General features: G+C 37.3%; 1 protein-coding gene across 3 annotated transcripts in view; it reads right to left on the bottom strand.

Moving 5' to 3' along the window:
• The window catches only part of SIM1 (SIM bHLH transcription factor 1), a 51,204-nt gene that overhangs the window by 11,754 nt on the left and 18,915 nt on the right, over positions 1–20,535 (bottom strand). For all 3 annotated transcript variants that reach the window (XM_088161976.1, XM_088161977.1, XM_088161978.1), the window contains exon 9: positions 5,339–5,504. In XM_088161976.1, coding sequence (XP_088018102.1) covers positions 5,339–5,504 — 166 coding nt within the window. The remainder of the gene's footprint in view (positions 1–5,338; positions 5,505–20,535) is intronic.

Below are 20,535 nucleotides of genomic sequence, written 5' to 3'. Positions count from 1 at the left end.
TTTCCAATAATAATATAATGAAATTTCTTTTTTTGACTATTTATTATGATAATAAATGCCAGAGAATATTTCAAACTGAAAACTCTTAATTTCCCGTAGCTTTACTAGATATTCTATTAGTTCTCTTTTCTAAGGACACTTCCATGTCCAACATAGCTCCTCTTGAAGGGAGTATTTTCATTTATCTGAAAAATTGTGCAATTTCTGCTTTTATCTTGAACCTAATTACAAAAAGGCCTTCGTGCACTTTTCCTAAAGAAAGGGAAATTATCTCAAAGGGTTTATGTTTAGTATCTCAGAAATGCACTGTGTGATGTCATATACCCATGTATCAAGAGCAACAATACTTGACTCATCTTCTTTGTACTTCATGTAAATGAAGATTATTTGAGGTCTGACCCGTGGCAGCTGCTAGGCCATGGACAGAATTGAATTAACACAGTCAATTGTTTGTGGACCACATTTTCTGCCAAGGTTTGATATGACTACTTACTCCTAAGGTACAACATAAGCAGATACAGGGCAAATATATGTGTAATTCCCTTTAAAGCCAGCCACTCTCTATTTGGCATCCTCAGGCTGCCTCCACTGCTGTGGTCCAACCACTGCCTCTTCTGGGAATCTGATGTTGACAGGTGGAGGCTTCAAATAAGGGCATGTGTGACATGTTGATGGGGGGAGAAATGAAAGGGTGATCAAAGATATTGCTTTACTGAAACGGGAGTGGAAACACTATCTCTCAAGTCAGAATTAGGCTCCCATATGTCAAGTGATGAAAGACCATAAAAAATTGAATCACATTTAATGAAAATTATGGCAAATTAAAATCAGTTTGGTTTTTTTTTCCGATCCCAGCCATGTCTCAGCAGAAACATTTTATTTTCTGCTAATATCTCTCTCTGACTTCTATCAGGAGTCAGAAGGCAAAACTAATTTATTACTTTTTGGGATTTGACAGAATTTAATCAGCAGGCAGTGATTAAGAACTTCAAACTGGCAACATCTGAAATACTTTCAGGTGATTTCTGAATTTTCTCCTGGCATAAAAAACAACAAAACATAAATTACATGGTGCTCCTAGCTGGTCCCTGGAAACTGAATTGTCACCTCTGAAAATTAGAAATGTCTTCTAGAGTGGTAATCCAGTGTACAATCACAGGGAGAGCACACCAGCATGATTAGCACTGACAAAGAAAGGGTCTGTAGGCCATCACTGATGCATTTTCATTTGAACAAAAACTATAGGAGGGCTAAAATGACAAGGAAATAGGAAGATATAAATTCCACGTTTAAGGAAACCTACTTTATGAGAGTCCATGGAAGTGTATTAGGCCAGTAGACAATTTAATATTTCTCTTGTGATTTTCTTTTGCCTGACCTTCCATTCCTGCCTCTCACAGGCCTGAGGACTCGTCCTGTCATACACAGCAGCATCAGCCTGCTCCACACACCACCCCAGATGTTCAAACAACAGATACTATAGATATATAATTTTCTGTCATACTACTCAGGTTGTTTATCATTTGAAACATTAAATGTATGGTGAAACCCTCACCATACAGAAAAGAGAGTCCTCTTTTCCATAAAAAACTTTCACTACATTAACAGCTTTTCTCTTGATTTGTGTCTGAACCATGAGGAAAAAGAACATCACAGATGCAAGCCGCATTGTACTAAGAGAACATATGCATGATTTTAAATCACTTTTATCTTACATTTTACTAATGTAATCCTGAAATGTAAAATATGCTCTTTTTGCATTCACTATAATAGGCACAACAGATGGTGAAAGGCTTAGATTAAAGTAATACAGCATGTCCATTAAAATAACCCCCACTGCTGGTGACTCTTCACCAGACCAGGAATTATGTTTACTATAAAAAGAGGGGTTTGCTTTGCTTTTGAACACATTAGAAGTTGCCAAAGCTTTAGGCTACAGGAAGAAATTAAAACAAAACAAAACCAAGGCTGGCTAGAATTCAGCCTGATTTTGTTATCTTTACCCCCTTGGGTGACATGTCCAAATAGAGATGGATTGCAGAATTAATCCTAATTATCCATCTAAAGGAGATATAAAATCAATATATCTCTGAAATCCGATATATTAATATATGCCTATATACCTACCTATTAATATATACCTATACCCATAATACATACCTATTTCCAAAAATTTATGCATGCTGTAATACACACCAGAGCCTCCATCCAACAGCTCTTGGGTACATCCTTACTTGTCTGTGTGCTTTCATGAGATACACACATACATATATACCTATATATATATATATATATATATATATATATATATGTATGTATGTGTATATATATATATATATATATATATATATATATATATAATCTTTATCCAAAAACTAAGATGAGATATGAAGCAATAAACATTTATCCAGATCTCACCATGAAACATTCCCTCTGCAGGCAGACAACAGGCAATTTAGGTTTTTTACAATCATCATTAATGGAACATTAAACTCCAAAACAGTTCAGAGGATCATCATTAAAATGTTTTTCCAGTCTTGTTGCTATTGCCTGTGTATATAATAAATGAGGTCCTGAGCTAATTTTTGGGAACACAGAGGTGCAGGGCTAGATTTTGAGAGGCCCTCACAATGATGATGAATGATGATGATGATGATGTGGGGGAAGACTACAGGCATCTTTTCACCAACTCATGATTTCCTTTTTCTGCAAATATCCATCAAGCCTTCATCTACCTGACTGGTTTTTTTCCCCACCACCTCTTTCAGCTCCACACCTCTCTGGTGGGTCAGCTCTGCACCTCCCTGGTGGGGCAGGACTAGAAAAGCACTCTTCAAACTCTCTGAGCAAATTCTGCAGCTGGGCGATGAATTTTGGGTTGCTCTCTTCTCTGCTTGCCCTTCACCTGCCTGAGGCTGGTTTCACAGAACCCACTATCCCATTGTACTGACAGCACGCAGTGTTAATCAGATGCTGACCAATGCCTCCAGTTTAATGAACTCAGTTTTACTTAAGAGTCTTCAAGACCCACATGATGCTATGTTTGCTTTTGCATAAGACTTGAGGGAAAAAAACATCAGCACTGTCTTAGATGACTGAAACATCCACTTTTTGCCCTAGTAGTAAAAATGCGGCTGAAATTGATTTGTATCGTTTTCATACTGTTCACATCTCATGTACCTGTCCTAGGTAAGGTGAAGAATTCTCAATCAGCAGCCAATAAAGCATGAGACTTCTTTCTCTCTTCAAGAGAGAAGCAAAATAAATGGTAAGGGGAAAAGAGAAAAGGAAACAAAAAGAAAAATGGGAAAGAAATTATGTACATTTAAAATCTTATAGGTACCCTTGACTTTAAGAAGTACTTTGCCCACTGCCATTATTTTACTAATAAACTTCCTGCTTCCTTTCCTCACCACAGCTCAGGCTCCTATGTAAGCCAAAACCCATGACCTCACTCTTCAGCTGTGACTTTTAAGTCACACTCTAATTCTCCTCTACTAACTGGCAAATTACATGGGCAGGAGACTGAGGGACACAGGCTGTACCACCTGCTGCATGCTCTTCACAACAGCTTCTCTTAGTCTTTCAACAGTTTATTCAGTGGTGGAGAAGGATGAGAGGGAGGCAAAGCCAAGCTGCCAGCATTACTTGTGGTGATGGGCTGCAATGAATGGCATGACCATTTTTCAAGATACTGGCAACTAACATGGCTGCTTCTTTTTGAATGATGAAATATGTGACTATAATATCAGGCAGCTGGTAATGAGGATGCAAAATGAAAGTAGAGACTAAGCACCCTGGGCTTTCAGACAACAATCTGTGCTAAACCAAAAGTCACAATGCTGCAGTGTTAATTCAATATTTTTTTCTGGTGACAGAAAGAATAAGGAGGTCATACTTTCAGAAATCAGATAGATGTAGAAGGATAACAAGTCTTCAGATGGGATTGTCCTGCTAGCAAATGAATACTTTGGAAAGCACTGTGTAAGGCAAGATGAAATGTAATTACAATATATCAAAGATAGTCATAAAAACTGAATTTAGAATTATTCGTACGTGTCTTCCCCAATTCTTTTAAACAGCTTGATTACAACTGTTTGATGTAGAGCATTCAAGAAAAAGGCTTTTTTAACAACCCACAGATATGCTTATGAACAAGTGAGCTATAATAACCTCTGAGAAATATTAGATTCCTAGAATTAGGGATTCATATCTAGGTGCTCAATTAAGTATTCCCCGTGCCAAAAGCAGATGTCTTTTAACTGAAATTTTTATCCTCGGTACTTCTGAGAGGAAAAAGAAAGAAAACAAGGAAGTGATGTAGGCATTTGGGATCACATTGCACACTCTTAGAGGTCCATTTAGAAAACATTGTGCCTGCAGAGAAACTGTAGTTACTAAGGTCATTATCAGTTAAATATTGATGCTCTTTAAATACTGTACTAAATATTGGGCTCTTTAAAAATAGCTCTTCAATGTTACATCATGAATGCATGGATTTATATCCAGTTTGTTTATATATCCGCTTATATCCTCTTATGTAGAGGCACAAGAGCAGTAGGTCTTGTATCATTAATAAGCATCATGGTTATTTTAACAAACATGGTTTTTCAACTAGAAGTTTGATAGTGTAAGGATAGAAGTTCTGTGACATTGCCTGCAGAGATCTGTTGCATCAATGTCTTGTATAAGTTTCAGTTCACACACCCAACTGAGTCTAGTCCATTCTCCAAGCTGGGACATGTTCCTTACACGTTATGCTTGAAAATTAAATCTGGGAAAATAAATAACTACTGATGCCAATGACCACATCCTACTGTTTTCTTCCTTTCGAAGCTTTACACACAAAAAAGTACACATTTTATTGTTCCAATTCACCAAGTTGGCCGGCTGCTTTCTCACATTAAAACTCACTCCTCTTGACAACAATTTCAGTAGCAACTTCTATCAAATATCTGTCAGCTTTCTAGATTTGTTGGAATTAGTAAAGACCAAGTAAGAAGAAGCAAGATTTCTCAAATGGCAAAACTCACAGTCTTCTAAAACCAAATATTTCAAACCCAACATTTTCACTTGTCCTTCTGTCCACTTCTCATTAACTCTGAGCCCTCTGCTGCTATTGTTGATAAAGATGTATTATGCATGCTGAAACACAAATATTTCCAGCTTTTTAGAAGCAGTTTAAAGAAACATATTCCTGTCTCAAGCTCATATAACCTGCTGTTCTTTATTCCCTTTGAGTAACACTTTCTTTGGCCCATTCTAGTTATTTGGGTAAAGTAGTAGTCAAAATCAAGATATTAAAAAATGTTTAATTTAGTTTTTCAAAGATAGCTACCTGTGGGTACGGTGATGTCCTTGATTTTGACTTTGTGCTTGAGAGGCGAGATTTGCTTCCCTTTCTATTATCCGTTATGGTCGGAGTTGAATTTGCATATGAGAATGCCGGCTTGGTAGCAGTGACCTGATCCAGGGAGAGCTGTAGTCCTTTATATTCAGTATCCCTATATGAAAGGCAAAAGTGAAAAACAAACTCACTTCATGTCTTAACGGGAAACATTCCTTTCTTCTTAGTGGGGGGTGGAAACAAAAGATATTTTTAAGAAAAAAGAATAAAAACCATCCAGGGCAAGCCAGTATATCCCCCTAATACATTTATGGAGTATAGCTTACTAAGCAACAGCACTATTTTTATACTGAAAATATGATTGCTTTTTGCATCCAGCTGTTATCATCCTGATGTACTTTCTTCAGTAATAAAAAGCAATGGGATGGATATTTCTGAGATTTGTATTACAGTCTACACTGGTCACATAGCTAAGCAGTAAATAGGATACATTTTCCTCAAAACTCTAATAACCATACAACTACAAACCTACCATCTGTGTATTATGTGTGTATATGAGGTGCACATAACAGCCTACGTAGATGACTAAATAAACTGAACAAAATAATTTTTAAAGGAAAACACTTGATCTCTAAGATTGCTTTTTTCATTGTTTAAGAAGTTTCAGGCAATTGTGTAAATTTTTGATTTGGCTTTTTTTTACTTCTATGGTGAAGTTTTGAGTGTTTATTCACCCACTTTTAGTTTCTTATACCAGTTTACCAGTCAGAGAAAACAGCTAAATAAATATATATCTTGTGATTTAAATAGCCTGTCCTTGACTCACAAAATAATAGAAGTTTTCTATGGGAAGCTATATATTATGTCAGTTTTTGAAATTCGGCGTTCGTTTCTTCAAACTAATGAATACATAAAAGTAAGGAAAACTGGCATTGTTCACAATGTCTTACTAAGCATAACGAGGGCATATGCATTGGACTGAAGTCCTCTGCTCACATCTGCATGGCTGCTGATACCCGGGGGAGTAACAAATGAGCTCTCCAGCTTTCATGTAGTCATACGGAACCTATTCTGACAATGATTTATTAAAAGAGAGCAAAGAAAGAGCTTCTTCCTGACCTACCTACCTGGAGGAAAAGAGGAAGGATTCCTTTATTTTTTTTCCTTTGTGTTATCAGTAGAGAAGTAAGGAATAAGGGAAGAATAATGCTTCTCTTAAACAGTCAAGAAGGCAACATATTCATTCACAAATTATCCCATATCCCATCTAAACCTAAAGATTAAAACTTAATGAATTATTTTTATAATAAATTGTTTGCCTATCTTTAGCAACAATGTCTTGGTCTATAATCACACAAATATTGATGTGCAAGCCATAAGAGTCTAACTTTTTTTAGAAAGAAACTGCATCACAGCCTAAGCATAGTACAGCTTAGTACACTGAAATGTCTTCAGATAAAAGTCAAGGGTAGAAGAATAAACTTGATAAGTCACTGAAAAAAGTGAAATAGGATGAATCTTCCAGCAGCCACAGATAAACTTGCATAACCAACAGATTAATTCATCACAGTTCTATTTTTTTTTTTTTTCTTTTTGCATCTGATAAGAAGCAAACCTGTTGGTTGAAGAGGCTTAGGTTTTTTGACAATGCAGATAAGGTATATGTGTCTGTGTATATAGAACACATGAAAGTAAATCCTTGACATTAGAACTGCACTGACTATGCTGTTTCCAGTCCATAGCAGACAGAGATTTGTCAAGCATAAATAGTGCTTTCTAATGCAAAATTAGTTCTTAATGAGGTAATCTCTTCAAATTTTGGCTTTCATAGATGTAGGTCTCTGCTAGAATATCTTCATTTCAAACATCCTGTCTGCAGCAAAAGCATTTGAGTATGGGGATTTGCTTTGGCCTCTTTGACAGATATGGCTCCTCCACATATTTTGAAAGCATTAATCTTCCCCGTGGTTACCCTCAAAATTTTCATCCAAACACCTTGACTTGACAAGCAAAGGGTCTATCTCCATAATTGATTCCTAGGAAATTATCTCCATGTTATATGAAACACAAAAGATGTCAAACGATCTTCATACTTAACTGCTAAAATGCATGAGATTCTATCAATAGCCCTGAAATAACTATTAGTTTCATCCTGATAGACACACTCCCCCGGCTATTTGATTATAAGAAGAGGAAGGGTCCTATGTTCTCAGTGTCAGATGCACTAAATATTACCACCAGAAACTAAAATTAATCAAAACCAAGTAGGTAAGTTTTCAGAGCCTTAGGGGTATGAGGAAGTTGTATTTTGGTTTTGAGCCTATCAACCCTTTTGCCTCTAGTTTTGCTGGAGAACCCACAGCTCTGTGCTCCTGCCATTAACTCATCTCTGTTTTTTGCCACCCTGTAAGCATTGTCTGCTTTGTCGTGTCAGTGAAAAAATTTTAAAACACTGGGAGAAATACCACCCCGGTATTCAGACCATGCTGTCATTCCAATACTGCTTGTCTGCTGTTATATGTGTAAGGGCCAAGCATTCAAGAATGTAGAGACTTCTCTCTACAATGTTTCTAGGTCATGGGAACCAGAAAAAAAACCCTACAAAACAGTCAAACCAGACTTACCAAAACCTTGCATGCTGTTCTGTGTTACTTTTCTACGTCCTTGGAATTGTTATGATGAGGGCTCACCCTCTCAGAACACCACACTTTAGAATAAACAACACAAGGTCGTATTTGCAGCCAGTTGCTTAGACAGTAACTTCATCTAAAAAAATGATGATAAAAAAAACTACCTGAAGTTCTTGCTGCCAGATGCAGTTTTCCCTTAGAAAAAGAAAACTCCTGTGTCTCTTTGCAGATGAAATACCAGACTTTTCATCACTGAGTCATGATTCAATACCATCTCAACCCTGTCCTAGAAGAGCTACTTTTCAGAACAACCAAGAGAGATACCAGAACACCATCAGCAACTGCCCAAGATAAATACCAGAAGTTAAAAAAGCAAAAGGAAAGAAAAATTGAGTAAGAGTCCAGTGGCCTCAATATCAGATACAAAAGATGTTCCACTAAGAAATAAAAACATTTTTGAGTGTATCCATATGCACTGTGAGACAAAAGATTAGAGAAAGCAGGACTCCTAGTGATATACAAACTACAGATGGAAATTCTGACAACTTCCTAGAGGAATTTATAAAACTTTCACCAACATGGAACTATAATCTCCACATTCCTATTCTCAGACATCGTCACAGCCACATGCTAGTACAGCATCTTGTGTTCTATGTATAATTAAAAAGAAGGTGGTGGATATGAGTCTCTTCCTCCAAGGTCCTCACCTTCAGGATCCCACAGGGATCCATACCGTCTACATCTATCTACATGAGACTGCTGAGAGAGAGAGAGTGATATGGCATGTGTTCAATTGCTAACAGTATGTTGCTGACAATCTACTATTTATCTCATTTTCTGATGCAACTATCATCACTATAAAACATCAGAATAACTACAGGAAATTAGCTCTTAAATGAAGAACAGATGGATCAAACTGAATCCAGACAAGACCAAAGTGATGCTTCTTTGCAAAGGGAAACACATTGAAGACCTCCACCTTTTCATGATGGGAAACAGCCATTCTTTCCACAGTTGGATGGAAATTCTAGGTCGTCTTTGACTCCTCAGAGAACATGAATGCATATGCTTTTGGTAGCACATGGTTCAAAAATTGTATTATTTTTCCTCTATCTTGTTGTTCCTCCCCATATGAGAATCTGGATGGTATGGTCAATGTATCAGGCACCTACAGACTGGATTACCAAGCTTCATTGTAAGAAAATTCAGAAGACAAAGCATAAAATCTCCTTGCTACAATATGCTGCTTCCCATTTCCTTCTCAGATTTAATTCCCAGAGGCATTTCCACTCTATGCCGTGTCTCTGGTTCTTTCAATCCTCTTTATAAAACTTGAACCTAATCTTGAAAGTATTCATAGGTATACTACATGAGCACCACAAAAAACTGAGGATCAATGACTGTACCAATTGCATTTCTCTGCAATGAAGCATCTGAAAGTTGAGTACAAAACATTCTTTACTAAAGACATCTAGCTATAGGGAGCTGAAAAGATGGTGAAGGACAAGGGCTGAAGGAGAAGAATGTTTGGAAGAGGGAGCCAATCTGTTTGTAAATTGTAAAATGCCAAGTGAATCTGCAACACTTGTGTGAAATCTTCTCAAAATTCAGCTTTAGAACACACTTTCTACCTACTACCATAGCCAAAATGTACTATATGAAACAAGGTAGCAAGAGTATAGCTAATCAAAGTTTGAGGAAGAGATAATGAATCACTGTCAGACAGACCCCCAAAAAAACCCAGTAAGGGAGTTTCAGAGCACCACAAAACTTGAATTCTCAGACTGGGGAGTTTGCACAAATATGGTGACTAAGCATGTGGTTAGAGCTCACCATCAAAATGAAAATGAGAGGGTTTTTTTATATGGGCTTTTTGAAGGGAAAAATATGAGGAAAAGGTGAGTCAGCACTGACAGAAATATCTGTTGGGAAGACAGAGGTCCAGAGTGGCTCACGACAAACTAAAACTGTACAGACAAGCCGGGCTTTTACTGTAATTGTATTTCTTCAATTAATAGGGTGATGTTTAGGACTACTATAGCTCGCTATAGAAGTGAAACTAGACATTAACATTAGACAGCTAAAGGAAAAATAGTTTTCAATATATTAGTACTCCCTACTTAAGGACAGTGTTGGCTATGGAACAGAAGAGAACTTAAGCCCTGAAAAGTGCTCTCAAACAGAAAGAGCAGATAAATAGAATGTAGCCAGAGGAAGAAGTAAAAGAACGACATCCATTAGTAAAGAATAAATACCCAGATTCATTCAAAAGTACTTAAGAAGGGCAACCAGACTCAAGAATACAGATCTTCTATATCCAGAGTTATAAGCAGCATAACCTTCAAAGCAAAAAGAAAATCTTCAGAAAAGAGACAAAATGCTCGATTCAAGGAAAATTATGTAAAACTGTAAGGAAGAGCATCTTTTTCATTAATACCACTACATGCCAGAAAGGAAAAATAAGGTACAGTAACCGAGAATACACGGATAACCAACAGAGGCAGACATTTACTGAAATTCAGTTTTCATTTGTGGAGTTACAGCATTGGATGAAAAGGTATCATGGGAGCATCAAAACCTGAGAAACATTGGATAACCTACACCCACACCATTCCTTACACATATTAAATAACTCATGAAGTACAAGCTGAGAGTAAGAGCATTATGCAATCTTAGTGCAGCGGACTCCTACATCATGGATACAATCATTCACCTGACTGAAGCAAAGTAGAAAATACTGTTCATGACAATGAAAACAAGGTTTAATTACAACTGGATGCACTATTATTTCTATTGAATACATGATGTGTGTTCTTAATTTCCTTTAGTTTTACTTGAAAAATCTATGGATAGGGTCATACACACTCTACATTTCTTTTAGTTAAAAATAAGAAAAATTATATTTGTCAGATTTTATGCCAGTCCAGCAATAGAAACTGTGAGATTAAACTAAAGATGTTAATGTCATAAATGTTCAGTCTATCTTTCTGAGTTTTTGCAGTTTGGCTAAAATCAGACATGAAGGTGGTAAAAATCAGGCACTTTCTCATGCACGTCTGACCACAATACTGCAATATATCATTCTTCTACTTTTAAACAATGCCTGTGACTTTTAACATTTCCACACTCCAGCTCATGCAATGCTAACAGAGCACCATTCAGCAGATGAGTGAAAAGAGAACAGATTCTGGCTGTTTGTCATCTTCATGACTTCCTAAATCAGCAGATGGCACAACAAAACAGACAATTTCCTCATCTGCTGTGTCCTCGGTTCATGTACAATGTGTCTCAGAAATGTTTACAAAGGCCTCGGTCTGCTTATGCTATTTGTGAAGAGGAGCATGTGCAATCCCCTTAGTGTCTTTCAGAACCAGTCAGAATAATGCTTCATGGAGGTTTTACAGGAAGCCAAATTTCAGGACAAAGTGAGGAAGAAGCTATTGAGCCTCACTGCTTGTTATGAAACTAAGCTGACATTCAGTTGTGCAAAATCAAAGTTACTCCCTGCCTCAGCTGTTCTGTCAGTAATTGGGATAATGCCAGCAAACCTCCTTTCTAAAACTTCTTGAGTGACTAGTCCCATATAGGCTGGACCTACTGCTCACCAAAGTAATTGGAAAAACCCTCCAGAAATCTTTCAAGTGATTGTTTATTCTTAGTACATCTAATGGCTAAACCATACGAGTACTCAGAGAAGTATGAGTTCTGTAAATCAGATCTCTTCATTAAGTTCCAGGCAGCCATTTATCTCCATAAATAGCACAAACAAGAGTGGCTGTTTACATCTTGTTGAGTCAAAGTTTACAACTTGTCCAACCGTGAGATTCACTTACATGATATCATATTTCCATATTTGCTTTTAAAGACAAAGCAATCCAACCCAGGAAGTTTAATTAAATTATTTCATACATTCAGAAAAACTGAAGCACAAATTTTACTGTATAGGTCACTTAACACAAATGTCTGAGGATTTCCTCTAGACAACTACTGTGAGAGAAATTTTATATATATTCTATGATTGGTTTCTCATCTCAGAATGAACTTATCTAACTGCCAGTTGAAGTTAAATAAAACATCCTGGCCTCTGGACAATCCTGATGAGGCAGATTTTTCAGCAGTCTGAAGGCAGAGCTTTTCATTCCAAACTACATGCCTCACTATCTTCAGCTCCAAAAAAGAAGACCTGTATTTACCTTTATTTACTAGACTTCCTAGCCCATTAAAATCAATGTCACCCCAGTGCATCAGCAAGTCCAGTTAGGTAGCAAGTCTTTAGGGAATTTGTGTCACATAAACCTAAGTTTACCATCAAGGCTGCCAAGGGGACATTTTGTTTTGATAGAGTCAAATTTAGCCCAGCACAGATTGCTTCTGAGAATCCCTACCTTAACTTTGCTGAATATTCGCTCTGAAGATAACAATATACTATTGTAACTAACACATATGTGGCAGAATATCTTTTCCTCTTTCATCTGTTAAATTCCATCTTTTTGTTGGAAGGAATAACCTTCTTCTATCAATGAACAATAGCTAACATTACTAAGCTAACTCTCAGCTTCAGCCCATGGCTGCACATCACCACTGGTTACAGAAAATACATTTCCAGAGAGTACCTGTGTCACCATTGATGCAAAACATTTTTTTATTACTTCAGAATCTCCATGTATTCAATGCAAATGTTTTTAACTATGTCTTATACCAGTTATCCTTGATTAAACCTCTTCTAGATAGCTAATCATTAATGATTTCTTTACAGTTGCTGTGCAAACAGCTCATCCATGCCTATGACATACCAAATTTCACAGACGTGTTCTTTAATTGGATTCATTTATTTCTAATATACTGAAGTCCTCACTATAATATAGCTTGACTAAATAGACATTAAACTCACTTATTCAAACTGCTAAAATAAATTTGTTACGTATTCTATGAATAAAAGTATTTCAATACATGTAATACCATTGTTATTGTGTACCTAACTAAGCAGAAGTTATTGGAAATAGCACATTAGATAGCTATATGATGTGCTTGGGCAGCAGGATTTCAGAGGATGCTGATGATTTTTTATCAGAGATTATATATTAACAGTTTTCAAACACTAGGAATTTCTGTAGCAAGGAGAACCAACAAGAGCTCGTCTAGGTTTTCATGAAGGCTTTGTCGTTTTCAATCCAAGGACTTTTTTAGAGATAAGTGCTTCATAACAGTCCAGTCTCCTCAGGGCAAGGGAGACCAGATAAACCAGCTAAGATGTTTTCAAGATTGACTACTCTATGTTTTGTAACAGTAACTGGAGAGCCGACACAAAAGTGGATAAAAGTCCTATACCTGGTTGCTTTGCAGCCACAAAATACAATTATGTAGCTATAGACTGTGAGTTATCAGGGGCATATATAATATTAAGCACTAACTATAGGGCTTAAGTATGGTCTTAAAACCCTACTTTCAGATTTTTATTTCTAAAACTAGTAATCTTGAATTCCATTTTGGTGAAGAATCTCTGATCTGATCTGTATGATTCACCACATAAACTGAGAAGTTTCATAAAAAAAGAATGTGATGCTTCACATTGCAGAGAGGTCACTGATATAACATAGACTGTCCTGTGTGTAAGAAAATACATATTACAGCACAATTATGCACCAAATGAGGATTATAAAGATAAGGATTATACCTCCTACCATACATAAATCCCTCATGCACTGACATTTCAAACATTGTATGCTCTGACCATCTTATCTGAAAATTTGAAAAAGCACAGAATAGGATAGCAAGGATGATGGACATGGAATAGCCTTTCTATGAAAAAAAATTAAGGACTCTCCTCAGGCTGAAAAAAAGGTGACTAGGAGAACAAAATAAGATCAGTAAATTGTGAGTGGCACAGAGAAGGAAGACATGAGTAGAAAGCAGTTTTACACTTCTAATACAAGAAATATGGGTTATGAAATGAATGAAGAAACAGGAGGCCTTTATTACGCCATTTACTTAACCTTGGCAAAAGCTAACATGGTGTCAAAAAGTAAACAGGTGACTTTGTGGAGGAAAAAACCTACAGAACATTGACAACTAATATATTTAAAAATCTCACGTCTTTCTAGGAAGACATTTGAATTTCTTGGAGACTAGAAGAAAGTGCTAGGGAAACACGGATGCATGGACTACATGTTTGTCCTATTTTTAACCTCGTTCCAAAGTATTTCCCATGGTCACTATCAGTATGTGTCTGATTCTATATCACTGTTCCTATGTTACACTCTATACCACAGTAGTTAAGCAGTTTCATGCTTCAATTCCTCTGAAACTGTGAAGAGAGGTCCTGAAAATTTGCTGTCATTACTTTTAATAATTTATTGTAAAACTTTGTGATGCTTCAGATTTTCTCAGCTCCTCTGTGCTCCCCATAATTAAAGCTTCCTAAGATTCTAAGGTGAACACTTAAAAAATTAGCTAGCCTTTCTGTGATGACATTCTGGATAAGCTTCTGTGATCTGGGAATAAATTATCCAAGAAAAAAAATGCCCTTGAAAAATTATTTTCTGTCTGTTCTATTTGTTCCTCTTTGGGAAATTTTCTACCTGCATGCAGCAAAATGAACTTCACCATGACTCCACCTTGTTTTTTCTGATCAGCTGCACACTACAGTGAAGAGGGCTGTTAAGTGCAAAAGGATTTGTGAACTCCATCTGGTAAGATGTCCCATTTACAACAGATCCTTTTCTCTTTCATCAGATTAGGCCTTTCTTATTGTAAGCCTTTCACCTTCCTAGAAGAAGCAATATTTTTCTACCACAAAAATCTTTCTGTTTCACTAGTCCAGAGTTCCTCTGGTTTGGCTAAGGGAGGGTATTTTGCCTCTGAGGGCTATCACTTGCCTTAAAAAAAATAACCAATACTTATAACTACTTTTCAACTGATCTTTCCCTTCTTTTGCTAAAATGTCAAGATAAATAAAGGGAGGAAGAGATGCAAGGACTTGCATTGGAATTTTGGCTTTTGGGGAGAATAGCTTTTTATTTTTTTTCAAATTAATAAACCTGTTTTCTCATTTCATTTTTTGTACCAGAGTCAGACTGTTTTTTTACTCCTTCCTATCCACAGAGAAACATCTACTGCAGCCAGATCCCACTCACATTACTTGCCACTTGGGTGTAAGTGTCTGTTCTTATTGCATTCAGCTTGGTCATCCAGCTTTGATAGACATACAATTCAGAGTTTTATGCTGATAAAACAGGAAACAAATAACAAGAAAAGAAAATATCATGAGGTTATAACATAATACATAAGTCTCCATTTTATTTGATAATTTCCTAATAATTGCTGAGCCTTTCTCCTCAAAGTGTACATAATACGGGGTTATATTTGTTAAGTGGGTCCATTAAACATTTAAATTTATATCGGATAGCCTGTTTGACTCCCTAGGCTCTCTGGATCACAGAATAAATTAAACCACCATCTCTTGCACAGCTGCTGTTACCCCACATCTAGCAAATTCAGAATGCTTTTATAATGGCAAGTATTGTTTTTTGACAACATTAGGATAACAAAAGATCTATATTAACATGTACAGTTCAAGAAATGCACGCCCACGTAAAAATCCAATTTATGTAAGTCTCCAGTTTGTTGAGCATTTATAGGTAGTCAAATACTTAATAGGTATATCTAAAATTTCTCAAAAAAATAAATTAAAATAATCTAATAAAACACAATAATATCTAGTTATGGTCTTCTTTAGAAACCTTCATCTGCCTAGTACTTTTGTCCTCTTGGTCATAGCTTTGACTAGAACAGTCAGGGTCTTAGTTGGCTTTAGTCATTCTGTTTCCACTGCTCCACATGCATATTCATCAAGGGTTTCCGGATGCTTAGGACTGTCTCTGACCAAGCAGAGACACTCATTGTTCTCGCAAAACTGTCCACAGCATTCATACAGGTCAACTCCACTGCCAACCTACAACCATCCTCCAACCAACACTACAGCTAATCTGCAGCTGAAGGAACTGAACACTTGATTTCGTTTGTGCAGAGTCCACTGAGTCACATTGTCTGAGATTTGCTATACTAGTGGTGGCCACTGCTGTAGCACATATAGAGTGACTCAAGTGCCACACCTGTGCAAACAGTGCTGTGCACCTTCTCTCCTATTGCTTTCTTGAACTCACTAGACAGCACCATGGGAGCCCCATTTGCACGGTCCCATGTTACACCATTGCACTCAGACAGGCAGTTTTCTTTGGAGTAAAGCCACATCCACACTCCCACTGCTGTTTTTCACAGACCAGTGAGCACTAAGGAGGCTGATTATCTTTTGAAAGATGACAGTTTAACTATCCTACCAGAAGCTTAGGATCAACAGAATAATTTTGCAGCCAAACACTGTTCAGAAGTTTGGCTGCAAAGGGAAGGATGCTATCAGGCTATTTATCCCTAAATCGAACCTCTCTGTGAACAAATACTCCATTGAGATAGGCCTCATGAAGCAGTCATTAAAGGTTATTATTTTGTTCTGCATACAAAACAGTCTTTGGAAACAGCAAGAGGAAAAATAGCATGCAATGTCTTTGGATGGATTTCAGCAATGCAGGGCCTAAGTCTGAGAGTTTTCTATAGCAGCGGCCCAGGCTACCAGCTGCCAAACATAGTACAGAGACAATCAAAGCTACAGGCTACTTGGGAACAGTGTGCCTTCAGGGCATGTTCACTGACAGCACAGATGTAAAAGCACTGAATGCTGGATGGGATTAAAGGTCTTCACTCTAGGTTATGTCAAAATATCTGCACAATGCTATGGGTATAGCCAAAGTTTAGCTAGCCAGGCATTTTGAGTTTCCATAGCTGCACTGAAGCTTCTGCAGATAATAGCTGTTATTTTCAACATTGCTGTCCCCAAGATTTATACATAGTGGTTTGTAGCTGAAAAACTACGGCTGTTCTCTATTAGTCCCCAATTCAACACAGTAACAAAATGTGTCCTTCAAGCCATCTCTATTTGGCAAAGCCAAGGAATATTCTTATTTCCACACGTGTGCCTAAGGGTTTTGTATTTCAAAACTCAATTCACCAAGATATAATCGCGTACTGAAAGTTATGTCTAAGAACTTTTAGAGCCTGACATATGCTCAAGTGCTTTAGTAAATCAGGACTTCTGCAATTTAATTGCACTAAGTGGATGATAACAAAAGACAACAACAGGAATAAATCATCTAACTGTGTTAAAGATCATGAGATTGACTCCAGACTCCAGCCACCCCGAGCCTTCCGAAGGGTCAGACGCTATACCCTTGTTCACACAGAGCAGTGCCTGCCTCCATAAATAGTGTCATCAAAGTGAAAGGGGCTGCCTCTGAAGTAACCCACTGAGCACGAACATATGTGCTGGAGCCTGGCCCACACTGTAAAGTACAAAAGAGAGGTGAGGGAAGGAGAATTAGATTTCAAACAGATACTTGCCACTGTTGAACGGACAAAGGAGATTTATTTGTTAACACTTAATTTAGGCTGTGTCAAAATGCCACATTTGTGTACGAATAAAAACTAGCAAGAACAACATAATGTAGTGGGAAGATCTTGCTTCAGAAACAGTTTAGTAACTTGTCACACCTGTTGTACCTCATGATAATTACAGTGAAACAACATGGGAATGGCAGCAGTACTAGGATGCAGCACAGAGCAACAAGAGCAAACATGCAATGGATTAAGGAAACAGAAGCAGAGCTAGTAAAATTGTAAGCCTACTTAAGAAACATACTGCTGTTGTTATGAGAGCAGGAGCCAGTTCTGCATCCGGTTTTATGCAGAGTATTAAGAGGGTGGGAGCATGGAGGGGAATCCTTTGATAGCAGTGGACTGCTTGGCATGTCTCTTCTGCACAGCCTCTAACAGTCCACAGACAAGCTACAAATGTGGTGTAGTAAAACCAGCAGACACTCTTCCAGCTGCCTCTTCAGTTCTCTGAACTATCACAGAGCAGTGAATATAACCCTAAACTCCATGGTTCACTATCTCCCCTGCTCTGTCACATAGAAGGACCACTGAGACTGACCCCCAAAAGGCACTGGAGCACCCAGCTGCTGGCATGATGTTCACAAGCCATGTTTATGCCATTCAGATTGCAGAAGGGCAGAGTTAGGATAAAGTGTGAACAACCTCTCTAGCAAGAACAGCTGTGCTGCAGTGTATAGTCCAACGCTTCCATGTAAAGTAAAATCTGTGGCAGTTTACCTTAAACCATAAACCACGGCATTTTAGGAAAAAGAGTCCCTGGAGCAGGCCGTGTACCTTTCATCAGTGAAGGGAGGCAGACAGTTGGAGATAACCATTGCCCCTGCTGAATGTATCTTAGCCCCCGACAAACGTTTTACAAGATCTATAACTCAGTATTTGAGAGGAGGGTGTTTCCATAGGCCTGGAGCAGCCACACACTGAATGGGAAAATGAAGTGGAAAGCATTTGAAGTCACTCTTCCTCCTTGGAATAAAGACACTTTTTTGCAACCTTGAATTTCATGCCATGTGAGACTCTCAGCATGCATGCCTTTCAACTAACAACTAGAGGGATTTTTTTTTCCATAGGTCTGAGCTACAATCCTTTAATCCTTACTCTAGCAAATAAAACTCTTCATATGAACAGTGACTGTCAGCTCTGGCCCATAGTTTTAGTGCCTTGGCCATTACAGTCACCTGGTTTAAATACAAGCATAGAAATTTGGAGTGAATTAAACAAATGGTAGCTGAGAAAGCCCCTGCATGAACAAAGAAGAACTGCAGAAACGTATTGTGGACACCTGGAAAAGCCTGTCTCCTATTTGCAAGAAATATATAAACAATGTTCCAGGGAGACAAGTCTGTAATAAAAACTAATGGTGAACAAACAGAATACTGCACTGAGTAGTTCAAGAGGAGTCCTTTTATTTTTTTTTCCTTTGAGACACATGCTTCCCAAGCATTTTGATTTATTAAAACAATTCATCTATATATTTACATTGCTAATCAAGTCATGGGAATGATGGTAGGCTTTCCAGTCTTAGGAAAAGCACATTGCAGATTGAACAGAAAAAACAGGACCCAGTTCTGTGCACTATTATGCCAGTGGCAAAAGTTTTCATTAATACAGAGAAATATAAAGGAAAAGCAGCAGGTCAGATTTGTTGCTACTACTTACAACTATTTTAGGGAAAAACCCCAAACATCATCCAGGTAAAGTCACTAAGCCTTATTGCTAGTATTTAAGTGAGATGACTAAGCTTACTCATACGACTAATTACATTAATGATATGAGGAAAGGTAACTTTCCCAGGGTGTTCCCTGTCTACCTACTCCCTCACACACTTGAGAGATACAAGAGAACAAGCATCTACCTATGACTAAGGAAAGAACTCTGTGGCAATTACAAATGGGTCAGTTCAAGAGAAACGTTCAAGAGAGGGATGCCTGTGGGTGTGGAAATACAGTTTGTGGATTCTCCTATTGACTAGGAAGAGACAGAGGTGAGACCTGATGTACTAGAGACAGGACAAAAAGGGGATTTCTATGAAAACGATGAAAACATAACTGTAACCGTCACAAATATGGGGAGAGCTTTTTCACATGAAACACAAAATTCCCTAAAGCCCGCTTAAGATGCCAGGAAAGACATATGCCAGGATGTTTTTGAAGTCTGAGCCATCACACGTAAAGATAGCATCTTTCTTATACCATCATTTCAAATCTGGTAGTACACAAAGCTATGAATAGTAATATTAACCACTTAAAAGATTAAGTGTATAGTTACAATTAATGGTTAATTTATTCTAAATTGTGTTTATCACATTGTTTGGTAAAACATTTGTCAATATGGCATCTATTTGTGAAATACTCTTTCAAATAAATTGCATTCAATTTGTGTTTCTAATCAGCCAGTCACACAATGTAACATGAAAAGGTCAACTGGAACTATATCAAATACATGCTGTATCATTAGAGCAGAGATTAGTCACAATTATGTACCTAATCCATGTTATCTCTGTATGACACCACTATTGCTATTTTTTTAAATGCTAAAGGACAACAAAATGTATATAGGAAAGCTTCTCTAGCTTTCTCTGGGGACAAATTATTATATTTGCTCATGCTCAGAAAGTCAAAGGATTTGGACTTTGCATTATCCATTTGTTTAAAGGAAGGTTGTTTGCAATCTAAATATAAACTTAACTTCAGCACTTTCCTTCTCTATTAATTGACTCATACTTGAGTCCATTTATGTGATAAACATGCACAGCTAATAATCAATGATATAGTGGCTGTGTGTGCAGAACAAATAAGAAAAGAAACAAATATTCCCTGTCTATACTCACATATTCAAAGCAGAATATAATGAAGACCAAATATGTGTGCTTTAAGGACAGAATCCTTAAAGGTCAGTTATATTAATTTTTTCCTGCACCGCTATTACACAAAAAATCACCTTTCCTCTTGTTGCTGAAATGCCATTTCCACTACACTTATTAATTTCATTATATGTACTTACTACAAACATTTGCTCTCAAGCCTAGCATTCATGTTCTCAAAACTCGGGATTTAT

The sequence above is a fragment of the Sturnus vulgaris genome, chromosome 3, assembly GCF_052056855.1.
Source record: "Sturnus vulgaris isolate bStuVul1 chromosome 3, bStuVul1.hap1, whole genome shotgun sequence".
In the NCBI taxonomy this organism is placed as follows: Eukaryota; Metazoa; Chordata; class Aves; order Passeriformes; family Sturnidae; genus Sturnus; species Sturnus vulgaris.
This window is presented reverse-complemented; position numbering and strand designations above follow the sequence as displayed.